Source organism: Stomoxys calcitrans, chromosome 1 (assembly GCF_963082655.1).
Source record: "Stomoxys calcitrans chromosome 1, idStoCalc2.1, whole genome shotgun sequence".
NCBI lineage: Eukaryota > Metazoa > Arthropoda > Insecta > Diptera > Muscidae > Stomoxys > Stomoxys calcitrans.
The window spans coordinates 163,119,638-163,134,003 of record NC_081552.1 but is presented as its reverse complement, the minus strand read 5'-3'; the positions used below and the strand labels follow the sequence as shown (position 1 = coordinate 163,134,003).

General features: G+C 40.9%; 1 protein-coding gene and 1 long non-coding RNA gene across 13 annotated transcripts in view; one reads left to right on the top strand and one right to left on the bottom strand.

Moving 5' to 3' along the window:
• Positions 1-14,366, top strand: part of LOC106089084 (serine-rich adhesin for platelets) — a 312,770-nt gene that overhangs the window by 152,207 nt on the left and 146,197 nt on the right. For all 9 annotated transcript variants that reach the window (XM_059360423.1, XM_059360422.1, XM_059360420.1 and 6 more), the window contains 2 exons: positions 12,358-12,694; positions 12,785-13,048. In XM_059360423.1, the coding sequence (XP_059216406.1) occupies positions 12,358-12,694; positions 12,785-13,048 (601 nt within the window). The remainder of the gene's footprint in view (positions 1-12,357; positions 12,695-12,784; positions 13,049-14,366) is intronic.
• LOC106094598 (uncharacterized) overlaps positions 1-14,366 on the bottom strand; it is a 249,126-nt gene that overhangs the window by 95,464 nt on the left and 139,296 nt on the right. The window lies entirely within an intron of this gene.

The window sequence follows — 14,366 nt, the reverse complement described above, 5'->3', positions numbered from 1 at the left end:
ACTTGTAGTCCCTGTGTACCGACCGTTTCGCTGTTCCATAGGGTTACATGAGCATTCGTCACCCACGCCCTTAACTCGGACTGCGTCTACCCGAAAGGCTTCTGGTTAACCTAATTTATCGACGATAGTTCTCTGGCCTCCACTGCCAAATCGTTTGCTTTCTCATTGCCCTTGTTTACCGTCCGTAAATATGTTCATATTCGACGTCTTCGCGTTAACACGACACCACCTCACGCATTCCGTGATCGCCCCTATCTTCTCCTTTAATACCGTATTATGGTCTGACAGCCTACAACAGATCTCTGTCCTTGGGTTCTCCCTGTATACCCTCAGGCCCAATCTGTCCTCTAGCTTTGATCAATCAGTGTAACATGATCTTCCAGACGGGAATACTGGAGTTCCGTCAGTCCAAGACTGTGTCGCTGGCAGCAGTGCCTCGCACTGGATCTCAAGTGTCGCCTCAGGTATCCGTTCGGAAACCTCTTCCCTTTCTTCCAAGTTTCCTTTCGTCGCCTCGATTATACCGCAATGATATGATCTGCTCCTATCCTCAATCCAGTCTCCCATCGCCTTAAGTCTTATGGCCGCAGTGGCTGCTTCGCACTTAATCTGTATGTCTATGGACCCTCTACAAGTTCTTTCTGCCCTTCTACATAGCTGGTTCGGATCCCTACCCCATAGAAGTATTATAACATCGCCTGCGTAGCAGAGAGGTTCAAATCCCTCCTCAGTCAGCGTCCGAAATAAGTCATTTATGGTGGTCACCCATAGAAGTGATGATAAAATGCACCCTTGTGACGTGCCACTTCCTTCCTTATATATAAATTTTTTGTCATGGGACCTACAATTAATCCACCTGTTCCTTAGCGTATGGGACCGGGTCCACCTGACACTGGTCTAAGGACACATTGTTAAACGCCCCTCATGTCAATGCATATCGCCAGTGTGTGGGTTTTGGCATCGAAGGATTCTTCTATTTGATGCACAACCTCATGCAGGGCAGTGTCCACAGACTTTCCCTTGGCATAGTCATGCTGTTTGTATTTGAGCAGTTCGCTAGATGTCGTATTCTTTATTATGGTGTCCACAATACGTTCCATGGTTTCGAGTAGAAAGGACGTTAGGCTAATAGGTCTGTAGGTCTTTAGTGTCGCATAACTTGCCTTGACGGGCTTGGGTATAAATACCACACTTGCCTTCGGCCAGGCTTTCGGAGCTTATGCAAGTCACAGACACGTTGTGAAATGTTGGCCAGGTGGGGCGGCAGATAGTATGCCTCCTTCTTTAGTAACACCGGAAATATTCCATCAGGTCCAGGTGACTTAAATGGTTTGAAGTTCCTCAGGGATTCCTTCACCATAAATTCTGTAGTGATAAGCCTTCGATCAACATCATTATTTCAAGATTCCGGTGTCTCCTTGGGTCCTGTCATATCCTGTGGAAAATGGGTTTTCATCGAAAGCCTCAACATATAGCAAATCTCCCCGGTCATTCAGTATTTTGCTTGGGCTGATTTCCTTTCCCAAATAGGGCAACTATCTTCGAAAGTCCCCACTAATGTAGTCGTAATGCTGTTGATATTGTCGTCAATTGGACAATAAAAATTATATTGCCAAAGTCTTCTTCTGTGTAGTCTTCCAAATTTTGTCCGGTTGGTTTTGAACTTATTACGGAAGCTTATAGGATTCGACGCTGGCCGTGCGATTCAAAACCTAATGTAGCGATGGTCAGAGATCCATGTAATCCTATTAACAAAGCTAGCGGTGTTACCAATATTAAGTGTTATTAGGTCGTTTTTATTCAAGAACTCTGCCAGGGTTTGGCCCCGCTTAATAGTATTGGTACTACCCCACGAAATGTGGGGAGAGTTCGCATCGCACCCTATTAATATCTCGTCAGTTTTACTTTCCTCAGCAGCCGTTGCAGCTTGGACGTGGATGGCGGTGTCGGAGAGTCAAAAGTCAGCTAAAGTGATGCCAGGCATGCTCCACCGTTTCCCTGTCTCACTACTGTTGCATCCGTCGTTGAAAACTCACTGGAAAACACATAATTTAAATTTTTATGACAAATAACGCATGTCCTCGGCCGAGTACTAGTGTTAGCATAGAATAATTGTTAGTTGATATGGTTCACCACAGAAACCTTGTTCCGGGTCTTGTTGGTTTCTGAATTAACGCAATATGAATATTGCTCTTGCTGATTTTCTCCATCAGAGCGTATGTAGCTGTGTTGCTCCGGTGGAGGTTTATCTGGATAACCTCAATCATTGGTCCTCCAGTACATGGGCCTCTTGGGTGATGATCTCATCGCCCGCTCCCTGCCCATTGGGCTTCATTGACATTTCTGTCACTGCACTGTCTGATGTTTTCGTATCAGGTTTTTTGCCTATCCTAGTCTTCCGAATCTTCATAAAGTCGGTAAAGGGTTCATCGTCGGGTCCCCGTTCGTTAGGCCGTATTGAGATTCTCGTCCCTGTACAGCGTGATGTTTCAATACTAGAACTTTGCCTATCTTAGTCTTCCAAATCTTAAGTAAATGGGCTTCTTAGTAGTAGGTCATGATTCCATCTATCGCTGCGCTGCCTGATGTTTCAAAATTAGTATATTTACCTATCCTAGACTTACAAATCTTGATGTCGGTGATGGGTCCGTCGTCGGGTCCCTGTTCCTTAGGCTGTGTTGGGTATTTCACCCCTGCACTGCGTGTTGTTTTAGTGTTAGGAACCTTTCTTATCCTATTCTTCCCAGTATTGAAAGAGGCGGTGATTGTCTCGTCGTCAGTCCCCTGTTTGTTGGGCGGTATTGAGTCACCTGCCACTGCAAGCCCTGATGTCTCAATATGAGAATTTCTGCCTATCCTAGTCTTCCCAATCTTGAAAAATAAAGCCTTGCTGCCGTGGTGCGCCATGCCATTAGTCTTAGCCTAATTTGTCACGGAGATACCACAAGGAGAGTTCCTCCTTCCTCCTCCTCCCTGTGGAAGACCTCCCACTTCTCTGTGACAAAACCTTGGTTTTGCTTGGCCCAGTATTCCAATATGCATTCGGTCGCAAATTTACTGTCCCATCCCTTGATGAAGACCGTCGCCTTTGTGAGCTGGGGGATGTCCATCTTTCTCATCAGGTCGAGTCTTGCGCCCCAGAGAGTATGAATACTTCCGACGAGCTGTTTCAAGTATCAATACATTCCACCAACGCAAAATGCATCTTTAAGATGCCCCTCTATACTCGCAGCTCATCATTTGTATAGGAGGACCTTCTATAGAGTTCCAAACATGTTCGAGAATCCGCTAGTTAACTAGATCCTCCACTTGGGACCGATAATCTGGTGAAAATCTAACGGATGCACTGCCGATATCGATGACTGTGTCCTCCTTTTGGAGGTCACAGACTTTGTCTCTCTCTGCAGGACACTGTCTGGAGTCTCCATTGCCGAAGACTGGCTTGATTTTCCCAGAGCTCTTTTTTTTCTTCATCATTTTAGCAGTGTTATGCTCTTCGGGATATCTGATTCTTTTTTCATCTTCCGTAGAAATGCTTGGAATGTTCAATCACTTCCAGCATTCTGCACTTTTGTCCTATTGCGCTGCCGGTACATACTCCTCTATCTCTTGCGTCGTACACCGCATCGCTTTCTCAGTCTGCTTGTGGGCTTAGCAAAGCCATCGCTCTGCCGTCATCCCGCTGCTCTCATCTCTCGATTAGATTGCGATGACTGTTTCATTGACACTGTCGCTGTCTGAACCCGAGTCGGAAACGCCACCTTTACTTAAAGACTGGAACGATCTGTGCATCCCTCTGGTTTATCTGACTCTTCCTCATTAATTAGTCTGAGTGGTTAAGCGCTTGAAGCATTACTCTCGACTGTAGGTGCCAAGACACCCACATCTATAGGAGGGGAGGACAGCATGATACGGTCAGACGCCACCATCGCAGCTGTTGGTCATTTTACGGATATTTTTCCTTGAGGAGCGAAATAAAAAAAACACGTCTTCTCCACTCAACGACTACTTAAACTTTCGAATCGGTCCATAATCCGGTATAGCTTTAATAGCATGGCAAATTGTATCCGTTATCCTTTGTTTGGTTATAAAGAGATACCGGGCAAAGCACTTGACAAACGCGATCCTTGGCAGATTCGGCCCGGCTGAACTTAGCACACTTTTACTTGTTTTGAATACAAAGTGGGGTGGAATTTCGATAAGTACAGGAAATTGATATATTGTATTTTTTTCGAAGATAATTCCTAAGACCAAATACAAAGAAAATATTTTCCAAAGACGAAATATCTACGAAGTAAAAGTTATATTTATCACAGAATAGGGTTAATAATGAACCATTTGTAAAAACCGGTTCGGCCGGGAGAACTTTGGATGGCGGGTATCCAAAGTTCGGCCCGGCCTCGGGTATACATACTAACCTCATTACGTCAAGTCTGATAAAAAAAACACTATTTATGAAACCTTAGCAGCTGTATCGAAATGTAGTCCGATCTGGACAAAACTCGCCACACATGTCGAGGGTTGTAACACAATTCCCTGTGATAGATCATAAAACAGAAGGTTGGTCTATATGGTAGATTTGCCCAAATGTATACTGATCTGGACCATATAGGCCACGGATGTCGAAAAGCACCACTCACTGAACCAAATTTCAGCGAAATATGTTTGTTAATACGCTTTTTATACATCCAAGAACTTAAATCGGATTACTGCTGTATAAAAGCTATATCAAAATACAGCGTTCTTGACTATACTCGGTGCGAACGTCAATGGCTCTAACACATCTCATGGTGCCAAAATTCAGCGAAATCGGCTAATAAATGCGCCCTTTATGAGTCTAAGAACACAAATAGGGAGATCGGTATACATATATAACAGATATACATCCAAATATAGCCCGATCTGGACCATATTTGGTACAAATGTCAAGGGGATTAACTCACTGTGTCAAATTTTAGTTAACAAGTGGGCCTTTTGTGGTTCCAAGACCTTTCGTCGGAAAATCGATTAATATGGGCGCTATAATAAGATATAGACCAGATCGAGGATCTTAACAGAACTCATTTTGCTAATATTCTGCGAATTCGAGAAATAAATGCGGATTTAATGGACCTAAGTCCTTTAATTAGGAGATGAGTATATATGGCAGATATATCCAAATACAGAAGAAGAAGCATAGAAGACATTGACGAAAATGTCTACAGGATTACGACTGCACTGGTGGGGACCATCGAAGATAGTTGTCCTTTTCGGGAAAGGAAATCAGCCCAAGAAAAATACTGGATGACAGGGGAGATTCGCAATATTGTAAAAAGGCGGAAGTTTATTGGGATGTGTATTTTCTGCGAACAGGTCGACAGCGTTAATGACGCCGCCAAGATAAAAAAGTTTCTCTCAACAGCCCATGTACAAACTGAAACTTTAGTAGACGACATGGGAGTGAGAGGAGATTTTGAGGTTTTTGATGAAAAACCATTTTCCACAGGATACGATGGGACTCACGGAGACACCGGAAACTTGGAATAATGATGTTGATCGTTGATTTATAACAACGGAATTTATGGTGAAGGAATCCTTGAGGAGCTAAACCATTTAAGTCACCCGGACCTGATGGAATATTTCCAGCGTTACTACAGAAAGAGGCAGACTATCTGGCGTCTCCTCTGGCCACAGCGTGCCCAGGACTAGAGACTGGATAAACCATATGCTAAGGAACAGGTGGATAAATTGTGTGTTCCATAGCATAAATATAAGAGAGAAAGTGGCACAGGGCATGCCACAGGGGGGCAATTCATCGCCACTCCCATTGGTGACCACCATAAATTACCTTTTACGGATGCTGACTGATGAACCGGTCTGCTACGCAGATGATGTTATAATACTTCTAAGGGGTAAGGATCCGAACGAGCTATGCACAATGGCCGAAGGGGTCTTGCATATGGCATGTAACTAGTCTAAACCCAGAGGTTTCAATGTTAACCCAGATAAGACTGAAATATGCCTGTTCACGAGGAAGACGAAGGTGGGCGAATTTAACGCACCACGTTTCCTCAATAAAACGATTTCGATATCTGACAAGGTCAAATACTTAGGTGTGATCTTGGACAGGAAACTGAATTGGAGGTGCACATTCAGGAGCGTACTGAGAGGGCTCGCAGATGTTGGGCACTATGTAAATGGGCCGTAGACTCGATATGGGGCCTGAATCCTATTTTAGTCCACTGGCTCTACAGGAGCGTGATTAGACCAATACTTACTTACGCCTCAGTAGATTGGCGGACTGCAATGGCGAAAAAGTGCAACATAATTACCATACAACAGGTTCAGAGAACATGTTGTTTTCACATAGGCGAAGCGATGAGGACCATGCCCACTAGGGCACTGGAGACTATTCCAGATGTCCGACCCATTGACATACAGATTAAGTGTGAGGCAGCCACTGCGGCTATGAGACTTAAGGCGATGGGAGAATGGATTGAGGATGGGAGCAGCTCATACCATCGCGGTATAATCGAGGCGACGATAGGAAACCTGTAAGGTAGGGAAGAGGTTTCCGATCGGATACCTGAGATAAACCTTAAAGTCGAGTGCGAGGCACAGCTGCCAGAAGCACAGTCTTGGATTGACGGAACCCTAGTACTGCCATCTGGAAGGTCACGTTACCCGGATGGATCAATGCTAAAAGACAGAGTGGGCCTGGGGGTTTACATTGAGAACCCAGGGACTGAGATCTGTTTTAGACTGCCTGACCATAATACAGTCCTGCAGGCGGAGATCCGAACGATAACGGAATGCGTGAAGTGGTGTGGCGCCAACGCGAGGACGTCGAGTGTGAACATCTTTACCGACAGTAAAATGTAAAAAATTGTAAAATCGGTGCGGCAATTGATAGCATGTGTAGGGCATGCGGGGAAGATGATGAGACGTTGGAGCATTTCCTCCCTCTTTTCAACGAAACCTAACCTATCCAAATAAGTCAGATCTAGACTATACTCTGTAAGAGTATCGAGAGGCCTTTTACAATTAATTTGCTAAATTTCAGTAGAATCGAGTATTGAATGTGGCTTTTATGAGCCTTAGATACTAAATCGGGAGATTGACCTACATGGGGACTATATCAAGATATAGGCCGATATCGGCCATCGTCAAACTAGACCTGCCTATGGATAAAAAATGAATCCGTGCAATGTTTCATCTCAATAACATGAGTTTATGTCCGTGTTATCAAGAGAAACACGGACGGACATGGCTAGATAGTCTTAGATTTTTATGGAGACTAAGAATATGTACTCTATAGATCCGGAAACGGATATTTCGATGTGATGCAAAAGGAATGAAATCCTTCTTCTTGGGTTGGTATGTATATTCGGCCTAAAAAACCGAGAAACTTGTTTTTAAAGAATTAATCACCCTAATTTGTTGCCTCCTTTCTTTACTCTCGAATATTTTGTCTTCAAGGTTAATATATATGTCTTGCTCCAACACTCTACCACTTGCTGGAAAATGTCTTATAAAGATTAGTAGAAAGTCTTTACATTGATATTGTAGAACAACTATTCTTAATTTTTTTGTTGGCTTAAGCCAATATCTGATTTGCATGAGGATGCCAGGAAAAAGTGGGTATGAAGCGTCTCCAAGAAAAATGGATTTAGTTTTTGGTATTTGACTTGTGCTCTACTTCTAAAAACATTTCGTCTGACTCCCACACTCATTGAAAAAAAGTCTGCTGATAATATCGAATACTGTCTACTGACTGTTCGTTATTGATTTTTCTGTTAATAAATCTGCTGTTATTGCAAATAGTTTGCAGATTGAAAATAGCACGAATGACCCATTCAATTTATGAGCTGCTAGTGAGTACATGCTGCTGTTTCGGTATCGCAACAGCATGTGGAATTAATAAACTTCGGAAACTCGTTGGACAAATTCTAAATAACCAGCTTGTCAAGTCAAGTCAATGTCAAAAGTCAAGAAGTTAAAACTTATAAAAAGGTGCTAAGCTACGCCAGGCAGAATCTTCAAAGGCCTTTGTAACACCATGAAATATTGATCTGCGGACCCATAAATTATATATATTCTTGATCTTCTGGGCATTTTGAGTCGATCTAACCATGTCCGTCCGTCCGTCTGTCGTAATCACGAAAGAGGTCGAACGCGTTAAGCTAGCGGCTTATAATTTTGCACAAATACTAAATATCAATGTAGATCATTGAGGATTGCAAATGGGCCATATCGGTTTAGATTTAGATATAACTCCCATATAAACCGATCTCCCGATTTGACTTCTTGAGCCCCTGGAAGCCGCAATTTTTGTCCGATTTGGCTGAAATTTTGCATGTAGTATTCTATTATTAGTTCCAACCACTGTGCCTTGTACGGTCCAAATCGGTCTATAACCTGATATAGCTCCCATGTAAACCGGTCTCTTGATCATCCTTGTTCGGTTCCTAGAAGCTTTAGTTTTTGCTGGTTTGACATAAATTTGGTTTGTAGAATAAAATTTGCCCTACAACTTAATTTATTTTGTGTAAATTTTAGCAGAATCCATGGTGGTGGGATCCAAGATTCGGCCCGACCAAACATAGCACTCTTTTACTTGTTTCTTCTGACATCCCCTTCATAATTAGGCAGCAGTCATTTTCAGCAAACAACAGACTTTTCAGCAGTCAGCCTGCTGCTCTGAAATTGCAGAACTACTACTATAGTAACAAAACCAATCCGGTAATAACAATAAAATAAACTACTTACGGTCAGCAGACAGTGTTTGCTATTTTTAGCACACTATTTTATATGAATGTAGCAGTATGAATTTTAACAAAAAGAAGACTGAAATCTTTCAGTTCGCAAGGAAGGAGAAGAAGAGAAAGGAGAGGAAGATATCCGACAAGGTCAAATACTTGGGAGCGCTCCTGGATTGTAAATTGAACTGGAAATGTCACATCCAAGAGCGTACCGAGAAGGCTCACAGATATTCGGCACTGTGTAATCGGCCGTAGGTTTGAAATGGGAACTGAATCCGAGGATAGTCCTAGGCTCTACAGGAGCATGATTATCCCAATACCTTCCGGCGCAGTAGTATTGTGGACTACCATGAGCATGACATCAAAAGACATAGAGATTAAGTATGAGGCAGCCACTGCGGCAAAGATACTTAAGGAGATGCGCAGTGAGATAGAATCGAAAAAGACTAGTAAAATATGTATCATTTGAGAACTGATAGAACTCTTTTCAATGGTTAGAGACTCTTTTCATTGGTTAGAGACGAGGTGTTATCGAGATCATATGCAAAATGTCCCTATGTGGTCCGAGCGCCTATAGGCAGGGTCACCACAGCACTTTGAAAAATTGTTCCGGCTGCCAAATCATATCTGGTTCAATTTTCAAAATTCTTTTTTTACTGGATAGTGCCTTAAAATCCCTACAAAAACAGTGATGGAGATATACAATATATTGTATATATATATGTATATATATATATATATATATATATATATATATATATATATATATATATATATATATATATATATAAATATATATATATATATTTATATATATATATATATATATATATATATATATATATATATATATATATATATATATTTATATATATATATACTGGTTTCGAGGATATTCAAACTTCTACTTTTATTTTTTTGGAAATTTTGGCGGAAATTGGCTTCGTATTCTGCGACATTTTGGGATATGATTTGGATTGGTAACATAACAATGACTTTACTGCAGTTTGCGTCGACATCCCATCATTCAGTTAAAAGTTATACAGTCTAGGAGTAAATGGAAAAAGTGTAACTTTTGCATTTTTTAGTCAAAAAAGTATTTTCATTAATTAGGCTTTATTAAAAAGACGTTGCTTAAGAATCGTTACTTTTTCTTCTTGTAGATGCGTTTTAACTGAAGTTTGAATAGAATATCTAAATTGAAACGGGTTCAATATGACAAAATATGATTTTTAAGTTTAAAAAACCTTGAGTTCTCAAAACGCAAATCCCAGATCCCCCATTCGGGCATATGCTTTTTTACTACGTATGTCCCCTAAACATATGCAAATAATTTTTTGCACTAAACTAGATTTGTAGTTGGGAGTACTATCTAACAAAACAATTTTGAAAATCGGACCACTAATGAAGCTTCGGCAGCGCTAACAAGTTTACGAATTTTGTACATGATCTGGATAACAACTCAGCTCTAACCATTTCAAATTTTAAAGAGACATCTCTATCCGACCTCAAATGGAATACTTGTTTTTTCGTTTCTTTTCCACTGCGCGATAGGAGAATGAATAAAGGATAGCAGCAGGTCATACCATCGCGGTATAATCGAGCTGACGATAAGAAACCTAGATGGAATACAAGAGGTTTCGTATCAGATACCCTTAAGGTCGAGTGCAAACCGCCAGCGACAAAGTGCAGATTAAAACCGTGGATGTCGACGGGCCAAACACTGTTGAATTTACATGTCGTGGTGGCAACCCTCGTCTTGCTCCTGTAGATGAGCAAGCTCGTTTCGATCCAAAGCACCGATCGCCGCGGGAACAGGGTGGCCATTGTTTATTTAAAGGCGCCAATAACCCGCCGTGTCATATTGAGCATCATCGGACCTCATGTTCCAGCCTGTGTGGTGCTCACAGGCTATCCGTGCCGGCGATAGACTGTAATTGGTATTAGTCTCTTCCGAATTTCGTCAATTCTTGGTAAGAAATGCGGCTTTTGTGCGTACAGTGCAATCAATCGGAAAACAGGGCTATGTGTCAGCTGCATACAAATGTGGTCAGATCTGGTACAAATTCAGATGTTGAGGGGTTCGACAAGTAAACTTCTTTTGTGAAAAACGTTGAACTTTGTTTAAGATGAAAGTACAGGTTTTTTATTTGAATTCCAATTCTTACTTTGGGATGGATATTTTTTTATCGCGTGAATCTTACCAAACAATGCATGTGCCTTATAAATTTTTATTTTGTTTTCTTGTACTTGGCTCCCGTTTGTCTGTTGCTCTAAAGAGTTATGTCATTGGATATACCAACATTTTTTTACTTTAGTGACAAGCACAAAATTGAAATTATGTGCAAGCCAATGGACCTGCTTGGGTTTATTTTCTTGTGTGCGTATACTGTAATGTGCAATAGTGTAATTTTTTTTCATCACTGGTCTTTACGCTCAAATTCTCACACTTTCTCTCTAGTAGGGGATACACAGGGGAATAATTATTGGTCCAGCAAACGAGTAATCGTTTGCGGCTATCCTAGTACTTTTGCCAATAAAGGGTTTTTGGTTTACAACAAAAGAAAAGTAATTTTACCAAAGGCGAATCTGCTAAAGATTCCATTGCAGAGTATTGTCCGGCTTTAGACCATTGTTTTATGATTTCTATTCAAAGAATATCATAGCAAAAAACATTTAAAAGTCGAAAAAACGTCCCAAACTTGTTAATGTTTTGCGTGTATATCAAGATAGAGGCCATCTTTGAAGGCTGCAGAGTGATTTCAACAAACAGATGGACGGACATATCTAGATAGTCTGTGAATATAATGACCATCTAATATCTTGTAGAGTTGAATATGTATAATTTGATTTGGTGCAAATGGAATGGCAAAATGGCTAGTTCTTCGGTGGTGTCTATAAGAAATATAAAGCATTTTTGGCTTGTAGAACATTTGGTAGGTTCTAGTCGGATTTAGAAGGATTTTTCTTAAATATTGGTAGGAAATTTATTTTTTGAGTAGCAACACTGACCATGACACGCTCCTGGAGGCGAATATCCAGACGAACACGTGTGGTGGTATGGTGTTACCGCGAGGACATCGAGTCTGAATATCCTTACGGACTTGGTGAAGCCTTTCGGGGGGCACGCTCCGAAATAGGGACATGGGCAACGAAATGGAAAATATTATGAAAGCATAGCTTCACATGAACCACTTTTGTTTTCTCTGCTAGTCTGTTTGATCTAGATAGAACACTCTCAAACATATTCTTTAATAACATCTCTACTTTCTACCAACTAAAAACAGCAGAAAATGATACCTGTTTAAGCAAAAAATTGTTCCATTTTCAGAAGATTCTTTGTTGTTATAGCAAACATTTTTTGCTGTTTTTCTAACTGATTTCACTGGGTACACAATGCCATATTGTATTTGCTATTGATTTTGTTTAACAGACATACCTATCTTCTCTATTGGACTATGCTCCCATTCCACATATATCCAAACTATAGCGCGTCACTGTATATGAATGGCCCTTAGAAAGAATGAGTACATTTGCGAGACCATTCATAAAATTCATATGCTGAAAACTAATTCAATTAAAAATTTAAACTGGTTTCTATTTTTTGCGTTTTTAGGGTCAGACCGAAAGCAAAAAGCATTCAAAGAAACACAATGCGGGAGAAATTCAGACAAAAGGCACGGCCATGTCATTTGGCTTTCGCAAAAACCTCAATACGACGCCAAAAAAGCTAAAAAAGTTCTTAAAAGGTGAAAATGCTAAAAAGAAACAGGATAAATGCAACAACATCTACGCAGAGGGTACGGAAGCTGACACATCGGATGGCAAAGTTGGTGTTGCTGGAACATTGAGCGATGTCGGGCTGGGTGGTTATAAAATCGATTCAGTGATAGACACCAGTAACACAACTGGCACATCGGCACAATTCCAAAAGGATGATAATGGAAATGCGGGTAAGTGTTAAGGGTTGTGGTAGCCTACACATGGATGGCACTTTGTAAGACATGATTTGATTTATTTGCCTGTATTGTTTACTTGATTAGATTTACTGAACAACATTCATTTTGATAAAATGGGAGCTGCGGCGGCCAATGCCTTGCATTTGAATACCACAACATCAACCGCTACTTCTGGCGGTGCTAATGTCCGTTTACCCGGGGCAGGCAGTCGCTTTGGTTATCGCGGCACTATCCGACCATCCTCCACTGATATTACGAGTCGTTGTCAGAAGGAAACAAACGAAAATAACGAGAACAACAACTGCCCTCCAGCGGCAAGTAACACCAAGGGAGTCCTTATAAGCAACCGTGAGTATTGCTCTCTACTCTGTGTCTTTTGTGTTTAATTTCAATCAGTACAATAATATTCAATTATCGACTATTGGCAAAGGATGCAATGCCCTCATAAAATGAGTTCAAACAATTAATTCGCTTTATGAAAGTGGTTTGTGAAAGTATTGTAGTTCAATGGATTCAATTGTTTTAGATGTATTTCCTTGTTAATAGCTTCTATTTTAGCTGATCAAGTTTTGTTACCACCATCATATCATAGGATTTGATTTATATGTATTAAAATATATCCTTGATCGATTTCCCGACTACATGGTTGTAGTGTATGTCTGTACGAGGTAGACATGCTAAAAAATTAGTAAAAAGTGTAAAGTTCGGCCCGGCCTAATCATGGACACCATAGATTCTGCTACAAATTTACACAAATGAAATTAGTTGAAGGGCCAAATTTTAAGCTTAAAATCAGGCCGTAGAAGACTTTTTTGAAAATCGATTGAAGTCAGCTCAATGATAAGGGGCCTCCTTTTATAGCCTAGTCCGAATGGCGGGCCGCACTGCGACACCTATTTGGAGCGAAGTTTTCACATGGCAGAGTACATCACATATGTTGCCAGCATTAGAAGCGGAAAACCACCGCTTAAATTTTTTTTATGATGATCTTATCAGGCTTTGAACCCAAGCGTTCGTCAGCGTCATAGGCGGTTATGCTAACTTCTGCGCTACGGTGGCCTCCATTTGCTCTGTTCCTTAGTTGAATGTTCGTGGGCAAATCATTGATTGCTGTCCGATTCAAATTTTGATCAGTGGTTATCCCCTCCAGCATTAGGAGGGGATAACCACCCCTGAAAAGTTTTTTTCGATGTTGTCGCTAGGATTTGAACTTAGGCGGATATGCTAAGCTCTTAAAAATAGCAGTGGTAAAAATATTTTCTCGTTGCAACAAGTAAATTAGAGTGAATTATAAAACAATAAAGCAATCGGCTTCAAAGCACAAATACAATTTTATAAAGTGGGTTGTTGGGGATTAAAAATGGGCCATATCCGTTCAAATTTGGGTATAGCCCCCATATAAACCGATCAACCCGTATGACTTTTTTAACCTCTAGAGGGCGCAATTATTATTTGATTTGATGAAATTTTGCACGTTGACTAGTATCATAACTATCATTTATCCCATATACTCCGATCAATAGATTTGACTTCTTGAACCCCCGAGGGCGCAATTTTTATCCGATTTTATTGAAATTTTGCATTATGACTTCTGCTACGGCTTTCATCCCAAGTTTGATCTAATTCAGTTTATGACACATTAATAACCAAGCTAAGCAATACAATG